Source organism: Dermacentor andersoni, chromosome 2 (genome assembly GCF_023375885.2).
Source record: "Dermacentor andersoni chromosome 2, qqDerAnde1_hic_scaffold, whole genome shotgun sequence".
In the NCBI taxonomy this organism is placed as follows: domain Eukaryota; kingdom Metazoa; phylum Arthropoda; class Arachnida; order Ixodida; family Ixodidae; genus Dermacentor; species Dermacentor andersoni.
In genome coordinates this window covers 156,823,932-156,839,800 of record NC_092815.1, presented here as the reverse complement: position 1 = coordinate 156,839,800, position 15,869 = coordinate 156,823,932, and the positions used below count along the sequence as shown (strand labels likewise).

Here is a 15,869-nt window from a genome sequence, read left to right as displayed (position 1 = left end):
GTACAGGAGAACAAACGGCGAGTGTTCGGTGGTGTCATGCCGGGACGAGTTGTAGGCAAAAGTAACGTAGGGTATGGTGGCTCCGAATCGCGGTGATCACTTCAGACGTACATAGACAGCATATCCTTGAGAGTTCGGTTGAGGCGCTTGGTAAGACCGTTGCTCTGTGGTTGGTACGATGTCGTAAGGCGATCTTCAGTAGAGCAGCTACGAAGAATTTCGTGAATAACCTTTGCTAGGAAATAGCGGCGACGATCCATAAGAAGCTGACGTGGGGCCCCGTGTCGAAGAATGACGTCATTGAACAGAAATTATGCAACGTCTGTAGTGCAGCTACTGGGCATGGCGAGCATGATGGCACTTCTGGTCGTATAGTCAGTTGCGACACGAATCCATTTGTTGCCGGATACGGACGTAGGGAAAGGTTGAAGCAGGCTAGCCTGTGGAAGAGCAGGACGTTTGCGCGGTTGACAGCGCTCGCAGGCAGCAACGTATGGGCGCACAGAATGATACAAGCCAGGCGTAAAGAACCGCTGTCGCACCCGGTCGTAGGTGCATGAAGCGCCGAGGTGTTCCAAAGTTGCAGAATCGTGTAGATGCTGAAATATGGTGGTACGGAGGTGTCAAGGAATAATTAGCGAAAATTGCGGCCCGTCAGGTTTCACGTTGCGACGGTAGTGAACTTCATTGCGTAGGACATATTGACGTAGAGAAGAGTCGGAACTTGCGGAAGACAGTCGCTGAATGGTGAGCTTTAGAGATTAATCCCGACGCTGTTCGGTGGCGATGTCGCGTAAATCACATATGGCGAGCACACAGGAATCATTGTCATGACTTACGAGGCTATCAGGGTCCACCGGATGGCGCGAAAGCCAATCGGCATCGTGATATAGCCTGCAAGACATGAATTACCTCAAATGTATATTCCTGTAGTCTGAGAGCCCAGCGATCAAGGCGACCAGTTGGCTCCTTGAGCGCTGACAGCCAACAAAGAGCGTGGTGGTCGGTAACAGCCGAAAATGCACGGCCGTGCATATACGGGCGAAATTTCGCGACAGCCCAAATCAACGCAAGGCACTCGCGTTCCGTGATAGAATAGTTCCGTTGAAACGTGGAGAGAAGGTGGCTGGCGTATGCAATAACACATGCTTAGCCGTGCTGGTGCTGAGTGACGTCGGCGCCGATTCCATGCCCACTAGCGTCTCTAAGAACTTGTCGCTGATGGGTCGAAGTGAGCCAATGTGGGCGGTGAAGTGAGCAAGTTGGTCAGCGCCGAGAATGCAGCCACTTGGTCGTGGCCACACGAGAAAGGGACGTTCTTCTTTAAAAAGTTGATTTGGAGTCAGGTTATGATGGCGAAATTGAATATAAAGCGGCGGAATTACGAGTATAATCCCACAAAACTCCGCACATCTTTCTCCGCACGTGATTGTCGACAGCAGTCACGAGGGTGTGTGACACAGCAATATTTCGGGCCAACATCATGCCAACTAGTATAGATACTATGTCGTCGCCGTCGGGTACTGGTGATGCTGTCGTCAAGGCAATACACGTGGCGGCTTGCGATGACAACCGAACGTAATCGACGGAGCATAAGCGGTGTGACGTTGAAGGTGAAACATCAGCAACTTGAGGAAGCTCAAGTTGAAGTACGCCGGTTGTACAGTCAACGAGAACGGCACGCACCGACAAGAAATCGAGCCCGAGAATGACGTCATTGGGGCATTGCTCGATGGCAGCAAACAAAACAGATATATGGTGACCGGCGATGGTGATATGAGCTGTGCACATTCGCATGACCGCAGGACTTCTTCCATCAGCGATGCGAATAATACCAGTAGCGGCGGGTGTAAGTACTTTCCTGAGGCGGCGACGAAGGTGATTACTCGTCACGGAGATTTGTGCCCCAGTACCGAGGAATGCGGGAATAGTTAAGCCGTCAATGTCAACGTCTATCAAGTTTCGTCGTGTCGGCAATACGAGGAGAGGATTGGAGGTGACATTTCTCTAAGAGCTGCATCTCTTAGTTTCCCAGTCGTAGCTTGAGCAGCGATGTCGGGCGTCGTCGTAGAGGCGAAGGAGACGAAGGGCGACGCGCTTGCGACGAACGGGACTGGTGACCTCGGTGCAACGGGAAGCTGCTGTGCGGCGTAGGGGTGGCATCGACGTAGTATGGCTCAAAATGCTGGTAGCGGCGATAGCTAACACTGTTGTATGGCTGAGCGGGCTGAAAACGGCGGTAGTTGTCGGTGCGGCTGGCAGTGTCATCCTGGGTGAACGGTGACACCCAGTGGTGGTTGCAGTGGCGTGAAACGTGAACGATACGGCGGCAGTTAAAACAAATCGGCCCATCATCTGCAGTCCACCATTCATCCGGATTCCTGGAGTGAGGATAGAACCGTTGTTCCTGGGGCAGTTATCTGGGGCGAGACGGCGATCTAGGGCAAAAGTCAGGTGTCCGAGAATGAGCAATGAGGCGGACGGCAAAACCTAAGTTGCCGAGTTCTTCCCACACAGTGGACTGGACCAGGGAAATGGCTGGCACGTCAAAATTGCCATGGCCGGTGTTGGGAAGAGCAGGAGCAATTGCTTCGATTCCGCGACGAACGATTCGTGTAAGTTCCGACGCCGACGACGACTACCGACGAGAGACCTTTCCGTCTTCGCATGATGACGTCGGAGCGGTGCTCGGTAACCGAGAGACTGTCCTCGCAATATGCCGGCTTTTGGCCTGCTCACAACTCCGGAATTCTTCAATAATTTCGCCGACAGTCAGACAATTTCGCTACACTAATAGGTTGAACGCATGGTCCGCGATTCACTTCAGCACGTGACCAACCTTGTCCGACTCTGTCATGCCACTATAGACTTTAAAAGAGCCAAGACGTCCTGAATGTAGGATATGTATGGTTCAGTGGACGCCTTAGCGCGGATGGATAGCTCTTTCGGTGCGGCTGCCTTTCGACGCATGGGTGTCCCTAACAAGGCCCTAACTTTTTCTTTGAAAGTGTCTCAACTTCTAATCTCCGCCTTGTGGTTCTCGAACTACACCTTCGCAGTTCCTCTGAGATAAAATAGCACGTTCGCCAGCATCAGCGTTCGGTACCAACGACTGATCTCACTGATGCGCTCATAATCGGAATCCAATCTCTGACGTCAACTTCATCTGTACCGCTAAACGTCCTTGGGTCTTTATGATGTGCAAGGACGATCGCTGACGTTGTTGTCATGGCTGGTGCAAGCGTCGTACTGGCCGGCGCGGGGGTGGACGCTGTCTCGTCTGTCATCATGATGCCCGGGACTCGACGACCACTGCGGAGCGCCGTTGTAAGCGCTTCTGGTACCCCGCGGCTTCACAAAATTGTCACGGCGATTCACGAGTACACGAGGTAGAGACAAAAGCGTATGCTACAATATTTACAGGCTGCTACTACTAAAGAATGGCTGACAGCAGCTAACGCCGCATGTTCAGTATTCTTTCTCTTCGCGGAGCGAAGCGGTCCTTTAACGGTGTGCTCATACGCGATGCCTCGCAATAATATACATCAGCGTGATCGTAGAGTTTCTTTCGATCTTGCATATCCGGACAAGAGGCAGAGGAACCGCACTTGTTTTGTCCCTTATTAACTATGTACAAAGGCTTGACGTCGATGCGAATCCACTTGGACTGTGCATAAGTCGACTCGCGAAATCTTTTGTCATTCATTCAGCGTTGTTCATTTCGCATTCTTTCATGATCGTTGCATCGCAGCGAGATACATAGCCGACGCGTTTTGAAGGTTACTGACCACTAGTTATTCCGAGTCTTGGAACTTCAGCGTGACTGAAATAGCTATTGTGGCCCACCAACATTAGAGTAAAATGAAAAATCTCGGGAGTGCACAGGCAGCCTTACAATGCAATGACGTTGTTGTGTGGTTGCCAGTGACAGCGTATTACATTCGATGGTGTACCATGCAGGTTGCGGACATGTGGACTAGCTGGCTCTTTGACATCACAAACGAAATGATTGAGGAGTAATAAACCAACTTGACTCCGCGGAAATGTACTTCTTGGACAGGGCACAGAGCGATAGCAAATCAGGCCTCCAGAAGTGGGTGCGTGAATTGCGCACCTGAAATTATAACGCTATAAGGAAGCGCTTGTGCTATCTTTTCGATCCGCCCTATAAAACTCTGCCGTCCTTACGCCAAGCTGGAAAAAAACCTTCAATCAGGAAACTTAACGGGCTCTAGGTAAACACCAAGTGTGCTGTGAATGAGTTGTCAGGTGGCATAGCGTTCAAATCTGACATACTCCGACATATTAATTAGAACTGTTCGATTTGTCCATCGAAGGCATACCTTGTTTTTCATGTCGGAAATGCTTCGTTAAATGTCACGTAGATCCTACATTTCAGGTTGAGTACGGATAATACATGACACGCCTCTGTTTTTATTATTGTACGCTTTAAACCAAGGGCTACAAAACGCGCCGCCTCCTAAAAAAGACCTCAATTGTTTTTGGGAAAGTTGAGATTTGCTGCAGCGTCGAACAGCCAGCGAAGGTAGTCTTTCGTGCACAAGCTTTCGTCGGAAACATGCGGGCGGCCATTTCTTGCCTCTTGGTTGTTGACGCCATGCTGTGGCTAGATGCCCCACTTGCTGTGGGCCAAGCCAAGCACAGTCTACAGCACGACGTTACAGATGCTTTCAAGGTGCGTATGCTGAGGTGACGGTGCTGTAAGTTCTTGAGGTGAAGTCATGGCATTAAAAAAACGGCGTTAGAAATTGTGGATGAAGAACGCATACTCTAGAGTCTGATCCTGTCTAATTAAGAACCTTCAACGTAATTTTCCTTTTTTTCGTACTATTGTCTAAACTACGCTATCTTAAAAGCGCGTAATCATTCTTTCGCAAGTAGATTGCGCTATCATTGCCCCTCAAGTCATTGTTTGGCTTCTGCCGGCCCGCTTTCGTATACTGATGAATGTAGTTATAATATAATTATTATTATAGTTACTACTATTACTACTACTGTAATACGTTAGTGTCAAATGGGTGACAATATAGCTATGGTCGAAATTTGACGAGAGCTCAAATATTGGCCAAGCACTCCTTTTTTTGTTAGAGAGTATTTGGCTTCTGCTTTCTTGAAAGTGTGGCTCGCATACGCGACGACATACTCGTCGCAGTCGTCTTTCCGTTGTGCGAGGACTGCGCCAAGTCCGATGCCACCGCAGCGTCCATGTGTAAGTATCCTTGTAGGCGCTGTGTGATCGTGGTGTCGAAGAATTGGTAGCGAAGTAAGTAGGAAACGTAGTTGCTTGAAGGCTTCGCCACACGCACGTGACCACGCGGAGGTGCCGTTGTTAGCGGTAGGAAAATTGGTCAGTGGTGCGATGATAGTTCAAAAATTGCGCACAAAACCCAGAAAATAAGAGGAGAGCCCTGTAAAGCGGCGGAGAGACGTAAGAGTACTGGGCATCCGAAACTCTGCGACCGCGCGAAGCTTTGCGGGGTTAGGAAGCATACCTTGCTTCGATACAACGTGTCCCAATATTCTTAACTTGCGGACAGCAAAACGGCACTGTTTGATGTTGAGTTGGAAGCTGGCAGAGGGGAGGCAGGGCAGTATCTCACACAAGCGAAGGAGGTACGTAAGAAAATCTGGCGAAAACACGATGATGTCATCAAGTTAGCACAGACATGTTTTCCACTTGTAGTTACGAATGATGGTGTTCCGCATGCCCTCGAAAGTAGCGGGTGCGTTGCAGAGCCCGAATGGCCCTAGGGTGAATTCGTAGAAGCCGTCGGGCATGACGAAAACTTTTCTCACAGTCATCTTCCGCCATCGGCACTTGCTAATAACCGGAGCGAATATCCAAAGATGAGAAGTACTCCGCGCCTTGAAAAGAGTTGAGGGTGTCATCTGTCCGAGGCAGCGGACAGACATATTTGCGAGTGATCTTACTGAGTGGACAGTAATCTAAATAGGAGCGTTCTGACCGCCCTTGCGTACTTATACAACAGGAGACGCTCAAGGACCGTGAGAAAGGCGAATGACGACACGGTGCAGCATATCGTCGACTTGCTCGTTAATTATCTGTCGCTCGGTTGCCGAGAGGCGGTGTGGTCGTTGGCCTAATGGAGGATGGGAACCAGGGTGGACGCTGTGGGTGACGGTCGCCGTGCGCACCAGGGACAGTTGGTCGCAATCAAATGGCGACCGAAAATTCTTAAGAAGCGCGATGACTTGCTGGCGATAAGAAGGTGGCAGGTCGGCGTCTAAGACAGATTCAAGAAAGTATGACGACGACGACAACATGATGATGATGACGATGTGCGCAGCACAGGAGAAGTGGGGGTGTCGAGCTGATAAAAGGCTTTGTCGTCGGAAGTATTGAAAATGTGACGTGGGTGAAGGCCCTGAACACGACCTAGTGGTTCTCTGCATAGTAAGAGTATTGAGACGGGTTACGCAGAAGCATAGCGGATTATCCAGGTACAGTGTTGAGGAAAGCAAACGGAAGAAGTAGAACCTTGCGACGTAGAAAAATAGGCGACGGTGTAAAGATTACTGTAGCGTCTGGCTCAGTGGAGCAAGAGACTGGCATAAGAACCGACATTTCGGGTGTTATGTCCGTATCGGATCGGATGTCCGTATCGGAAATAAAGCTTGCAGCTTTATTTACAGAAGAATCAGGCAGTGGGGCATGGGCAAGTGTTAAAACCGCCACTTTGGCCCGGGCACAGTCGATGATTGCACGATGGTGAGACAAGCCGAGAATGATGTGATGTGAACATGAAGATTGCACAAAAAATTCAATAACATAGACAGTGCCGTCAATGACTGATTTTGCGGTACATTGAGCAAGCGGTGCTAGATGCTGTGCAGTCGCTTTTCGTAGGAACATACCAGACAACGGCGTTGTGACTTTGTGGAGTTTACGACAAAGATTTTCGTCTATGACAGAAATGGCAGCCGCAGTATCAATAGGCGCAGTTGCGGCAGTCGTTTCTACCAAAACGTGTAATAAACTACGTGGCGGCTGTGGAGGCCTCGTAGCAGTCGCGAAGCTTGCAGTTTGTGCCTGCAGAACTGCAGAAACTAGTTTCTCTCGCTGGGTGTCTGGCGGTGATAGAAGGGGGAAGACGAGCGACAATGCGTTGCTGGAGAACGGTGGGTGCCGAAAGGGCATCGACGAGATGGCGAAAAGTCTAGGTTGGGATGCATCGTGTGACCGGTAGCATCGTGGGAATAGCCATATCCAGGCGTCGCGACAGCAGGGTTAGCACATGGCATGCGACGATGGCAAAAACGCGTGACATGGCTGGCGAAGCCGCAAGCAAGAAATGTGGGTTAGTTGTCGAGTGTGCGCCAAGGGTTCTGAACGGGGCTTCGAGGCGGAATTGGAGGCGACGCGGGAGGTGGCACAGTTTGAGGTCGCATTGACTGCGGCCTAGGTCAGAGGTACAGCCACGGAAGGACATGGTTGAGTCAAAGGTAGCGAGCGACTCAGCAAGTTCCTCGCGAATGGCCCGCCTAATCGGGGCAACAGGAGATGTGTCAGGCTGGAGAGGTCGATCGCTGAGAGGCAGCGCAGACAGTTGGCTTGCCACCTCCTGACGAATGAAATCCTCAATTTGAACGGAGCACCACGACGCGGGCGTGGAGTTGGAGGGAAGCATGAGGCCCGAGAGAATATCGCCAGTTGCAACAGTACTGTGCGCAAAGACCCCTTGTAAACGCAGCTCTTGGAAGCTCTGGCAAAGAGTTACGACAGCAGCGACAGAAGTAGGGTATCGTGCTAGAAGCATTTGAAATGCGTCGTACTCGATGTCCTTGAGGGTATGCTTTACCTTGTATTCTTCACTCATGGTGGAATCGACGCGGGCGCAAATATCTACGACATCCTCTATGTAGTTTGTGTAAGTCTCGCCGGGATGTTGAGCGCGCTGGCGAAGACGCTGTTCAGCACGGAGTTTTCGCAAGGCTGGGCAGCTGAAGACTTCCGCGAATGCTGCCTTGAAAGTGGAACAGGTTTGTAGTTCCTGCTCACGATTATAGAACCAGTAGTTGGCAAGGTCAGCAAGACAGAAGAGGACGGTACGTAGCTTCGTCGGGTCATCCCACTTGTTGTGATCGCTGATACGCTCATAAGTAGAGAGCCAGTCTTCCACGTTACTCTCACTTGATCCGCCAAAGACGGGAGGGTCCCGCTGCCGCTGGACTGCGCGGCAAATGAGGGGAGCGGTGCATGTCCAGGCGGATTGTTGGGAGCCTAGATCATCGTAGCGGCTGGAGTAGTTTGCAACGTTTGGCTGCGAAGTTCCAGGTTAAGGAACGGGGATTGCAGCACCTTCCACGAAATGTAGTATGAGGATTTATTAGAAGACCCTAGATACAATCAAGGTCGTACTGGCAGTAAACAAACGCTGATTGCGCGCACAGCCACAGACGCAAAAGCATTTTCTTCGTCCTCTTCTACACTGCACTACTGTTACTACTACTAGTACTCATTGTTTTAAAGTTCAAGTGTCAAGCTGCCGCACCAACTTGTACTTTCATTTATTCGTGCCAAAGACGCCATCGAAATGAAATCATCTGCCCGCCCCCATCGCCAGCATTTCTGATCAATCTACTTTCAAGACCTGCATCTGCAACGATGTACAACTGTACCACCCCGCTCTGTAACGCCGCAATAACATTAAGAGTATTTGAAATAAATAAATAAATAAATAAATAAATAAATAAATAAATAAATAAATAAATAAATAAATAAATAGTGGTATTATAGTACAGTAAACGGTGGCGCTCTTGATTTGGTCATGAGCTGGCTCAGTTTCTTGGCTACTAGGAAGATGCTCAGAGATGTGCCAGAAAATAAATGGACCGCTTATTAGCTCACTTATTTCTTTTCACTATAAGGAAATGATTGTAGTACCCGCTTTATGCACCGTATGCAGCCCGGTAACTCAGCTTTCTATTGATGACTATTTCGACTCTCTACACATCGCGTAACACTGTTCCTCAAAGCGATTTTTGAAACACAGTCGTGCAAATTTACGTGGTATCCACAAAAACCCGAGCGTATCCTTGCGGCAGCATTGCAAGCCGTGGCTGAGTGGTTTAATCGCTCGCTGCGTTCCTTCCGCGTCCTGCTGGCAGCGGTTCGATACCGTCCGGCGTAATATTTTTTTGACGCCACGTAGGACTGAATTCGGCAGTCTCCCACTAGATGACCGTAGCATAAAACTCAATGTTTGGTTTCGGTTCTGGTTTCCTATAAAGTGCTCTTCAAATGTTTTTTTTTTACTTACTTCAACGTAGCAATAGGTTGCTCATTTGTTAAGTCATCGCTTTTATTGTCAGATTTTATTCCTTGGACAACATAACAAGCATTCGCATGTCTTTGTTCTACGTTAAAAAAACTGTCGTGTCTTGTAGCATGGACATACTCAGGAATTCTGGACATTGCATCTTCGCCATTCCGCGGAACTTCATGGCAATGCACATGCTTAACTGAATGGACAATATTTTAGAAACCTTTATTTCAATATATCGGACGAGTATCAACAAGCTTCAAATGACTGCGCCAAGAAGGCAGTCCGCTGTAACAACATATAAATTTATGGCACTTAGTCAGAAGATTGGTAGTGCATTAAGGCAATGTTAAGGTAGGGGATGGGCGGTTATGTCACACGACAGGAGCAAATTGCTCTGCACCCACTCGGCAGGGGGCACATTGACTTGAAGAAGCGCCAAATTTCAACGGTAAGGCGATTTATTACAGCTGTGGTTTGAATGGTAATTGCAGAGCGAGTGTCATACAGTCTGCTTACACGCGCATGTTTTTGCGAGGCAGCAGGGAAGGAGAGGGAAAGAGAGGCAGAGGAAGCAGGAAGAGGGAGAGAGGAGACACGCTCTCCAGGCCGACCTCTCCTCCTTCTCTTCATTAAAATCTACTCCTCCTCCTCCTATGCCTGTGGAATGTTGTGGGTCAGCGCCAAAATTTGTCCCGATAAGATTCAGTACACGCGAGACTGCGTCACACGGCCTAGGTGCTTTTCGCTAAGTGCGTCACAAAGCCTGATGCGGCGAGCGTTCCAAAAAACTACCGACCTAAGTTATAACAATGTTGGGGCTCATAGAAACCGTCGCAAACACCTCCCAGAACGACTCACTAACTCAAATAAAATAAGCCAGGATGGCCGAGCTGTTTTTCGCCAACTGCGTCACAAGTCTCGGTTCCGTGCCGTGAAAGCCAAAATTGCTTGAAATGTGTCGCAGACTGTGAAACAAAATTTCTCACCTTGCCATAGTCCAATAGTGCAGTGGTGCGGTGTCGGAGTGCAGAAGGAATGCAAGAATACGCTGGGAGCCCAACAAGCCTGCTACATACGAAATAGACGGGTGACCGAATAGGTGAACTTCACATGCGCAATTGGCCTCGCTGGCTTCGGTGGCCTGTCTGGCACATGACGCAAGCAGGTCTGTCGCGCCTGGCGTGCCATTAGCTTGTTGCTAGGTAACGCAAGAAAAATAAGTTACAAAGTATAAGTTCATTTATGCGCAATACCTTTTAGTTCTAGAGGGAAAGAATAAAAAAGAAATGTCTGTAAGTTAATTTCACATTCTTTGTTTTGCGATGTTCGCGTCAACTGACGGATGGAAACAACACTAGGCGTGACGTTTTTCCTGTTTAAAGTTTTAGCCCGAGTGTCCCCTCTTGTTGAATTTCTTTCTCTGTGTTAAAACTTCGAACTGCTTACCTTCGAAAAAACACCCTGAATAAACATCGAAGGCAGTCTGGCCACCAGGAACATGCTCAAGGAGCCATGCTATTGACATCACAAAAGGCTTGATGCGGTTAGGTTTACTTTACAGACGTTGTTGTTCTGCATCAGTTACGCTTTCTAAGAGCTTTTAATTGTAAAATATTTGTTCGCATAGCTCTTACAGAAGCATGCTTATTCAAAATGTCTTGGCTGGGCTAGATAATCTCGAGGACGGGCTCCAAACTACTCATTTTCTTTACCAATTTAAGAACAATAATTGAAAATATAATCAACGTCGCTTCGTTAATTACGCAGACAACGCCTCAACCTACTACGTACTTAGAGGTGACCAATATGAGCACTCGAATGATAAAATGATGTCACCAAGATTTATATTGGTTTAATATTATTATTTTGTACAGTTAGAACAGCCGGTGTATTGATAGTGCAGTAGGCTTCTTATGAGGCAAGTGTGAAAGCTTGGTCAGATCTTTTTCCACAAATAAAGTCGGTGAATTTAGGGCAACACTGTGGGAGACACTCAGTTTGCGTTTCGACAAGACGCTACTCCGCCTACATTAGGCTTTTTCACGCATCTAACTCGAATTGGGACCTCAATTTTTGTGTTCAAATGATCCGGGAAATGTTTCGACACCGCCCGAAATTGGTTTCGGCCGTAAGTGATCAATATTTTCCCAGTTAAGGACTTTGAAACTTCTCCGTTTGGCTAGGTCGAACTAAGCCTGACGCAGTCGCTTCGGCGGCCGCGAATAGGCATAGGAACGAATACGCCGAGCAGCCTTATGGCGGCCTCCCAGCCGACTACTGGGCTTCACCGCAGCCTCAACCTGCCCTTTACGAGCACCGCACCTTGTACCGTGCCTACTTCAGTGGAGTTCCAAAAGGCCCAGTCCATGGAATTTGCTTCGACCAGCCAAAATGCGACAATGTCCTACTGCGCCACATCAGCATTGGACAACCCGTACTCCAACTGGCAAATGAACCTGACTCGACGACAGAAGAAGTTGATGAGCGTAGAAGCGGTATGAGGAGCGGAGAACCACTATTCAACTACCTGCCAAACAACAACAGCCGAATACTTCGCAAGCACCAGGACAACGCTCTAAGCGTCGCCGGTTGCCACCACTCCCCAAGAATGATTTTAAGATCCTGCTTCGGCATTTCAAGGGACTTATTGTCAAAGACTTGACTAACCACCAGCTTTCGAAAGTCGTGGCGATGGCCTGTCAGTGCCAAGTCACGGACACGTAATTCCTGGTCAGGCTTAGACCAGGCTCCATCATACTTGTTTCCACACATCTCCAGCAAGCCGCTGACCGGATGAAGTGCTTGACCCACCTCCACGTTAATGGAACAGTACACTTGGTGAATGCGTACGTGGAAGCTCCGGACGGAGGCTCGCGTGGCGTAATTCACACAGTCGCCCCAAGACGCCCACCGAAGAGTTGATGGCCCACTTTCGTCCCACTTTCGTCCCACTTTCGGCCCACTCAAGGGGTAGAGATTGTTCAGGCTTGGATGCTGGGTGACACCAAGACTGCGGTACTTACCTTTAGCAGTGGGTACACACCCAAATATGTATACTACTACGGAGAGGAGAGGCCATGTTACCCCTACAAAGCAACGACACAGGTATGCCGTGTATGCTACCACACCGGCCACCGGTCTGGTGTGTGTGCCCTACCCCTAATATAGTGGTCTGCCACACGTGTAGCACCCAAAACCAAACGGAAGGGCACGATTTCACCCTGAAATGCGCCGCCTGTGAGGAAGCCCGCGCTATGGGCGCCAAGGGATGTAAATGTCCCCTCAAGCCTATAGCCAAGAAGCCGGCCGTTCCTGCACAACCAAGACCAAGTCGCAGAGACCAAGCACCCCAGTGAAAACAAGGACATAGGCGGTTCATCTCTGAACGCAAGACCTCGATGGAGTCGTGGTCCCCTTCCAATACTAGAGCCCCGAAGCGTGGCAGCAGCCGAAGAAACCGAAGATTCAAGCTAAGATGCCTCGAGCTCCACACAACACCCAACAGGTGAGCTGGGTACGCGTTGTATCTTCCACTGCTCCTATTACAGGACACCCAGAGTATCAGAAAATCATAGCCGAGAATAGACAACTCAGAGAAACCAAAAACACTTTGTAACAACAACTTAGTACTATCAGTGCTAGGCATAGTAAGCAGGAGGGAGCAGCTAATCCTACCAACCACAACCCACAACACCCCCATCAGGCACAGAGGCCATGTTGCAAAGCATACTGTAACAGATGCAGCAAATGCAACAAGAAATCTAACAGCAAATATCTATGCCTAACAAAACTTATTTGACCGCACGACGTGAAGCGCGTAAGTGCACAGATGCAGGCCCCTTGTCGAACCCCAGAGCTCCCGCATACCGCCGCACCAATGCTACAGATGTCACCCACACAGAGAGCGTGGATGATGGAAATTAGGCCGAATTCTTCGGAACAACTTGATATTTGACAGTAGAGTTGAAAGCAACAGCCCACCAATACTTTGCACAAAATTTCCTAAGCCTACCGCGCATAATCGGCTTAGAAGAAGTGGGCCCCCGCCCAGTAAAAGTATTAGGCTATTATACGCTGTTCAATTCAAGATACCCTCATGTCACAACACTGGTATCCAAAAGCTATATCTCCCACAACCAATGATTTCTATGACTGCGCAGAAACTAATGACAAAACAATCGTGGTTACTCCCCAGAAAAGGGGCAGCGCCCATACAGTCGTTCTAAGCGTGTACAGTCCCCCAAATGACAAACACGAAGACTTTACTGCCCTCCTAACCCTCGCTAAAATTATTCCGGGCACAAAGGACCAACTAGTGGTGGTCGGAAATTTCAACGCACGCCACACCACGTGGGCCTATGATGATGCCGTTCTGGTTATGTAATGCCGCGGCGGCATTTGAACGTGTGATGGACGGCCTCCTACACGGATTTAAGGGGTGAATATACCTGTGCTACCTCGATGCGGGTATGGGCTTTACACCAACTTTTGCTGCGCACTTCGAGCGTATTTCCGCAATTCTTTCTGTTTTACGCAAGCCTGGGCTTCAGCTCAATTCATCAAAGTATCACTTCGGCCACGTGCAACTTACTGTGCTCGGACATCTAATCGATTCTTCCAGCGTCAGCCCCCATTCTGAGAAAGTTCGCGCCGTCAAGAATGTTCCCGTGCCGACTTGTGCCAACGACATTCGAAGCTTTGTGGGCTTCTGCTCATACTTTCGCCGGTTCGTACTCGATTTCGCCAACATTGCATGTCCTTTCATGGAAATTGTCAAGAAAGACGCGGTTGTGAGTGGTCCGGAACAAGCTACTGCATTCGCTGACCTTACCGTGCGGCTCACTTCACCATCAGTTCTCGCAGATTTTGACGTGACCGCCCTAACGGAAGTTCGAACCGATGCCAGTAGTCATGGAATCAATGCTGTTTTGGCTCAGCGCCATCAAGGTTGCGGCCGTTTTATTGCGTACGCTGGCCGTCTTCTGTCCCTAGCGGAGAGCAATTACTCAATTACTGAACGCGAGTGCCTTGACCTCGTTTGGAAAGTGGGTAAATTTGGCCGCTACGTTTAAGGCCTGCAATTTGCAGTTATCAGTGACCATCATGCCTTATGCTGGCTTTCATCAGTAAAGGACCCTACCGGACATCTCTATCGGTGGGCTTTGCAACTCCAAGAGCACTCGTGCACAGTTGTGCCTAAAAGTGGCCGATTTTACCAAGGCGCTGATTACTTCTCGCGCCATTCAGTAGACCCACTGAAGCTTCCCGACAGTCGCGAGTCTAGCTGCATGCTGTCGCTTATTGCGTTTCAGAACATCGGAGATGAGCAATGTCGCGACCCTTACTAGCGAGACCTCCTTATCCGGCAGACTTCTGGGACACCTTCCCCCTCTACATGTTTCTGCTGCAGGATGGCGTCTTCTACTGCTACAACAGGCATTCTTACGGTCCTGAACTGCTATTGGTTATTCCCGCACATGCGTCAAACTGTCTTTGTACACCTACAAGATGTTCCTACCGCAGGTCACCTCAGGGGCTCGAGGACGTATGACCGTGTTCGGCATTGTTCTTAAGGCCCGGTATTTACCTTTCTATCTGCTGTTACGTCGCTTCCTGTGAGCAGTGCTAGCGCCGCAAGAAACCTGCAGTACTCCCAGCTGGCCGCCTTCAACCTCTTGACGTACCATTGGAGCCATTGTTTAAGGTTGGTCTTCACCTTCTTGGCTGTTTCCCGCTAAATACCTGCAGAAATAACTGAATAACAGGCGCACCGACTGCACGACTCAGTACGCGATCACTCGCGCTTTCCAAACGAGCTGTGCAACCGATGTCGCCGACTTCCTCCTCGAAGACCTTATACTTCACCATGACGCTGCTCGACAGCTCCTCAAAGACCGGGGCCGCTATTTCATATCAAAGGTAGTGGAAGACCTCTTGCACTCCTGTGCTACAAAAGACAAGTTGACAGCAGCGTGTCACCCATAATTACACTAACGGGCTCCCAGAGCATCTTAATAGAACTATCAAAGATATGCTTGGTATGTATGTTTCGGCCGACCATCGTCACTGTCACGACTGGGAGGGAGGCCGCTCTGCCCTTCGTAAAATGTGAAAATGATGTTTGGTTTCGCGTCACTACAGTGTAATGATACGAAGTGAAGTGCGCAAATAGCAGTAATTTCCACAGCTTGACAAAGCCTCAGGCCCCCGCATTGGCGATTACAGCATTAATAAACACAATCAGCTTATTTTTGAAAAAATATACAGAAAAATTACAAATAACGCAAATGGGACTATAATTCCTTCCGACATGACTCTGGGGGTTTCTCTCCGTCTTATCTCTTGTACGGAAGAAATACCACGCTGCCATTTGACACACTCTTTCCTGCCGTCCTCGACACGTCGTCAAAATACGCCCGTGACGCTGTCTTCAGAGCTGTAGAGGCGTGCCAGATGGCACGCCTGCGCCTTACCGTTTCGCAGGAAAAGCAACGACGCTTCTATGATGCACACTACCGCCATTCGCACTTCAACACTGGTTATATGGTCCTTGTTTGGACA

General features: G+C 49.3%; 1 protein-coding gene across 1 annotated transcript in view; it reads left to right on the top strand.

The window, feature by feature from the left end:
* The first annotated feature begins 4,522 nt into the window (after positions 1-4,522).
* Positions 4,523-15,869, top strand: part of LOC129387282 (uncharacterized) — a 50,116-nt gene continuing 38,769 nt past the window's right edge. Inside the window, exon 1 of the mRNA XM_055076117.2 lies at positions 4,523-4,696. Coding sequence (XP_054932092.1) covers positions 4,580-4,696 — 117 coding nt within the window. The 5' untranslated portion in view covers positions 4,523-4,579. The remainder of the gene's footprint in view (positions 4,697-15,869) is intronic.